Source organism: Bison bison, unplaced genomic scaffold, assembly GCF_000754665.1.
Source record: "Bison bison bison isolate TAMUID 2011002044 unplaced genomic scaffold, Bison_UMD1.0 scf7180017864163, whole genome shotgun sequence".
NCBI lineage: Eukaryota > Metazoa > Chordata > Mammalia > Artiodactyla > Bovidae > Bison > Bison bison.
This window is the reverse complement of record NW_011494735.1, coordinates 3,352,113-3,357,750: the sequence shown is the minus strand read 5'-3', so window position 1 is coordinate 3,357,750 and position 5,638 is coordinate 3,352,113. Positions and strand designations below refer to the sequence as shown.

Below are 5,638 nucleotides of genomic sequence, written 5' to 3'. Positions count from 1 at the left end.
TCCGACTCCTAGTGACCCCATGGACTGCAGCCCACCAGGCTCCCCCGTCCCTGGGATTCTCCAGGCAAGAACACTGGAGTGGGTTGCCATTTCCTTCTCCAGTGCATGAAAGTGAAAAGTGAAAGTGAAGTCACTTCAGTCGTGTCTTACTCTGTGCGACCCCATAGATGGCAGCCCACCAGGCTCCTCCGTCCATGGGATTTTCTAGGCAAGAGTACTGGAGTGGGGTGCCATTGCCTTCTCCTTACTTGTCTTATTTTTTTAACACTTTTTAATTAAGAATATGAGAGAGTAAAATTTTTCAGTTTAATATATTTTTTTGTATTTTATAATGAAATAATGTGCTGTAGTAATGCTGTGTTTGGGATTTTTTCGAAGTTTGGGGAAAGTGTTAGTCATGATTATCAAAGTACTGTTGTAAAAAAGAAACAATTGAGAAGAGAGATTGAGTTGACATAGAAGACCTTGATTTTCAGAATAACAAGTTCAGAGTTTATTCTTTAGACAGTGGGAAATCAATAACAGTTTATAAGATTTCTTTATATTTTTTAAGTGAAAAACTTGAGTGGTATACTTTTTAGTTTTCATATAAATTTTGTTTTATAGTTGTATAGTTTATGAAATATTTTTTACTTATGGAGAAACTGAAGCATGCATATTACTGTTAATGGCTGACTGATAACATATTTATTGAGTTGTACTCTGTGCCAGATGCATAGTACATTACTAAATACTTTATGTGGGTTTTCTCCCTCAATCCTCACTGCAACCTGATGAAGGGAGTATTATTATCCCCATTCTCATCCCATTAGAGGGAAAATTTAAGGCTTAGAGAAATGTAATGCATTATTCTTGGTTGGATCCTGGGCCTATTGAAAACATTATTAGGATAATCAGTGAACTTTGATTGGGGCCTGTTGTTTAGATGGTAATAGTGATCAGTGTTAATAACATCCTGATTTTGGTGATGTGTTATGTAGGATATACACACTGAGATGTTAAGGGGTAATGGGTATCATGCATAAAATCTATTCTCAAATGGTTCTAAAATGTTAACAGTTTCATAATGTGGGTGAAATATATATATATCTCTGCAACTTTTTGTAAATCTGAAATTATTTCAGAATAAAAGAAGAGAAAACACTGAGTCATCCAGTCACATGTGACTTTCTTTGAAGCAGAACAGAATAGTTCATTGAACCTAGTCTCTCTTATTCTGAGTGTGTGTATCTGTCTGTCTTTACTGCCTCTTCTTTTTTTAACCAAAGACACATATGATAGCAAAGTTAATATCAAGCAAATTTTTATTCATTCCTCATTGTTACTTATTAATTACTTACTGTAACAGTGTTATCCATCACTTTCAAGTTTATTTTGAATCAGATCATTTGCCTTTTATAGTATTTATCCTCTGAGGTCACTTATTAAATTTTAAATGAATGTAGTTTTTTTCTGTTTAAGTTTATATTTTATAATGGACTGTTAAACACATTCTATGAATGTACATCTTACTTTAATTTTAAATGTCACTATCTCAAAATAATTTTCTGCTTTTAAATGTAGGTTGTTCTATGATGAGGCTTTTGCTATGGCTAATGACCCCTTGGAAGGCTTCCATGAAGTGAACCTCGCTTCACCTACTTCTCCAGACCTTCTTGCTGTGTATGAACCGGGAACTCAAGAGCAGACTACCTCACCTAGTGTCATCTACCGGCCACATCCTTCAGCTTTGTGCTCCACCCCGATCCAGGCTAATGCCTTAGATGTTTCTGACCTTCCTACACAACCTGTGTATTCCTCCCCGAGACGTTTAAATTGTGCGGAAATATCCAGTGGCAGGTAGGAGAGAATCAAGATGCTTGTTTTAGAGCATTGTATTAAACAAATGAATTTTGCTTGGTTAACTTATTTTAAGTTTTATTATTTTAGAAAATTTGAATAATATACTGTTATTTATGAAGAGCAATACATATTAATGATCAAGAGCAGGGGTCGCAGACTTTTTATGTAAAGGGCCAAATAGCAAATATTTCAGGCTTTGTGGGCTACACAGTCTCTGTTTGTACTGCTGGACGTGACTATTAAAGTGTGAAAGTAGTCATAAAAGTGAAGTCACTCAGTCGTGTCTGACTCTTTGCAACCCTGTGGACTATAGCCTGCCAGGCTCCTCCATCCATGGGATTCTCCAGGCAAGAATACTGGAGTGGGTTACCATTTCCTTCTCCAAAAATAGTCATAAGCAGTATGTAAATGGATAAGCGCCAGTAAAACTTTGTATATGAACCTTGAATTTTGGTTCAAGAAATTATATAATTTTCTCGAGCCACAAAATATTATTATTTTGATTATTTTCAACCATTTGAAAATGTAAAAATCATTTTTGGCTTGTGGGCCTTCAGGGAACAGGTGGCAGGCTGGATTTATTCTACATTTAGTTTGCAGACCCCTGTTCTAGAGTATCACTATCCAATAGAACTTTCTGGCATGATGTAAATATTCTCTGTGCTATTTAAGATGATAGCCATTAGCCATATATGGCTATGAAGGACTTGAGATGTTGCTTTGGCTCTGGACATACTATTAATTAGTTCTGGTGGTGAACAAATTGGATAATGCAGTTATAGGCATGTGTGTGTATGCCAGTTAATACTTGAGCACATGCTGATGTTTGTTTGAACTCTCCTTTACAGCATCCATGGTACAGATCCAGCACCTTGTTCTACCTCTGGAGTCACAGCTGGGATACTTAAATTAACTACAAGAAAGGACAACTGTAGTGCAGAGAGGGAGTTTTTACAGGGTGCTACTATAACAGAAGCTTGTGATGGCAGTGATGATATTTTTGGGTTGAGTACTGATAGTCTGTCCCGCTTACGAAGCCCATCTGTTTTGGAAGTTAGAGAAAAGGGCTATGAAAGATTAAAAGAAGAACTTGCAAAAGCTCAGAGGGTAAGCAGAAATATATTTTATTCTTCTATATGTTACATTCAAAATGAATATTTGTCCATGGGGGCAACTCAAATGAAATCATTATAGTTCTACACTTTTCTTTTGCATATGCGCAGTCTCAGTTGCTGTTGGGCAGCATTTAGGAATCTTTGAATTGGTCTCAATAGTAAAGAAGCTCATCCAAGAATACGAATGGAAGAAAAGAGACTCTAATTCTTTTTTTTCCCTTTCCTTCTCTTGCATTTTCTGTAGTGCAGATTTGGGGAGTTAAGTTCTGTGTGTGGATTTTTTTCCTCTCTACACGTGGTTGATTTTGTGATTATTTACTTGAAGCCATTAGGTCCAAGTCACTACATTTTGAGGAATAGTTTTAGTAATAATGCTGTGCTATTCAGCTGAATTTGAATGTTTTCTGTATCTTAACTTGGAGATTTGTCTGTTTTCATAATTTGTTCTGTTTCTCACATGCTCATCTTTTAAATTTCTGATATTCCCGAATTTGTGACTAAATTTCTTTCTTTTTCTGAGTCTGTAATTAAACTTTAAAGGGACATTTGTAGCACTAAGTATTTATACATTAGAGAAAAGGAAAAGTTTCAAATCAACAATCTAGTCTCCCACTTCAAAAAACTAGAAAAAGATGAGCAAAATAAAACCAGAAGCAGGCAGAAGGAAGAAAATAATAAAAAGCAGAAACAATGAAATTGGTAACATAAAAAGTAGAGAAAATGAACAAAACAAAGTGCTGGTTCTTTAAAAAGATCAGTAAAGTTGACAAGCCTCTAATAAGACCGAAAAAAACAAGAATAGAAGACACAATAGCAGGAATGAAATAGGGGATATCACTACAGACCCTGCAGACATTAAAAGTATAGTAAAGGAATAATACAAACAGCTCTATGTATATAAATTTCACACTAAGGTGAAATGGACCAGTTCACATTCAGAAAGTTGAGAAGATAGGGAAATCATTCTATAACATAATTTCCACATATTATGACATTTTACAAATATATATTCCCATTTTCTCCCCCAACAGACTTGTTTCTCAGGAGTATAACACTGATTTGGTATCCCTGGTGCCTAGATAATAAGGTACAATGCCTGGTGTGTATATGTTTCTATAAATGCTTCAATGGATGGCTGATGGTTAAACAGCCATAAAGAGATGTTAAAACATTTTTGGTTGAATATATCAGAAAGAAAAATCAATATTCTTTTAAACTTTTCCCCAAAGGTAGGGGGTGTGGTGAGATGTAGTTATATTTGGCCTATGTCCTCGGGCTCAGACTCTCTTGTCTTAGCACAGAATATTAAGTGAAGTCACAATTTATATAGAAGTGAACTACTGGACATACATATCCATGTTTGAGAATACATTGTGGTTACTTATTCATCAGGATATATTGCTAATTTCTTAGCTCAGGTTGAAAATTTGTTTTGAAATTTTTAGTTTGTTTTATTTAGAAGTACTGTTGACATAATTGAAATGATAATGATGTGTGAACACATGCAAATGGTGAATTCTGTTATGAAGAATACAAGATAGTATTGATACTTACTTAGAGCTTAAGACTTGTAAAGGACTGTTGAATATGAAAATATTTCCTGGATTATAGCAACATGTGAATCAAATTACGTCAGTAGTCATTCTTTTTATTTTGATGATTATTTTAAGAGTGGCTAGACAGTTCCCATTTTTCCATTCTTTTACTTTTAACCAATTTTTGTCTCCCTGTTTAAAGTGGGTTTTCTTGTAGGCAGCACATCATTAGATCTTTTTTTTAATCCTTTCTAATAATCTCTGCCTTTTAATTGGTGTGCTTATGTTAGACTATTTACATTTAATTTAATATAGTTTGGTTTAAATCTGCCAACTTACTGTTTGTTTTCTGTTTGTCTCTTATGTTTATTTCCCCCCTTTCCCTTTTATGCCTTTTGGATTAATTCTATATAGTTTTGTGATTTCATCTTTGCTCTGTTGGTTTATCAGTTATATGTCGTCTTTCTGCTAATTTCATGATTGCTTTAGGGTTTATTATATGCATCTTTCATCAGTCTCTACTTTCTAGTGATATTATACTACTTCATATATAAGAACTTACAAAAATATAGTTGACCCTTGGACAATGTGGACTTAGGGGCACTAACCCCTGTGGTTGAAAATCTGCATATGAATTTCCAGTCAGCCCTTTGTATATATAGTTCCACACCCTTGGAGTCAGTCAGTCATGGATTGTGTGGTACTGTAGGATGTATTTATTGAAAAAAAAATCCACATGTAAATGGACATGTGCAGTTCAAACCCATGTTGCTCAGAGGTCAAGTGTACTTTTATTTCCCCCTTTCAGTTTTTATGGTATGATTACCATGTATTTTACTTCTTCGTATATTTTAAATTTCAGGATACATTTAGCTTATTTTTTCATTAAACAACTGGTTATTTTAAAGGGATTTAAAAATCCGTATGCATGCTATGCATGCTAAGTCACTTTAGTTGTGTCTGACTCTCTGTGACCCTATGGACTGAAGCCCTCCAGGCTCGTCTGTCCATGAGATTCTCCAGGCAAGAATACTGGAGTGGGTTGCCGTGCCTTTCTCCAGGGCATCTTCCCAACTCAGGGATCGAACCTGTGTCTCTCTTGTCTACCTGCATTTGCAGGTGGACTAGTGCCACCTGGGACACCTG

At 35.3% G+C, this 5,638-nt stretch overlaps 1 protein-coding gene across 5 annotated transcripts in view; it reads left to right on the top strand.

Moving 5' to 3' along the window:
* The window catches only part of RAB3IP (RAB3A interacting protein), a 56,536-nt gene that overhangs the window by 14,389 nt on the left and 36,509 nt on the right, over window positions 1-5,638 (top strand). For 4 of the 5 annotated variants that reach the window (XM_010841524.1, XM_010841526.1, XM_010841525.1 and 1 more), the window contains exons 2-3: window positions 1,564-1,839; window positions 2,691-2,949. In XM_010841524.1, the coding sequence (XP_010839826.1) occupies window positions 1,589-1,839; window positions 2,691-2,949 (510 nt within the window). In that variant the 5' untranslated portion in view covers window positions 1,564-1,588. Of the gene's footprint in view, window positions 1-1,563; window positions 1,840-2,690; window positions 2,950-3,988; window positions 4,045-5,638 lie in introns of those variants that run through there. The other variant, XM_010841529.1, reaches the window with a different exon arrangement.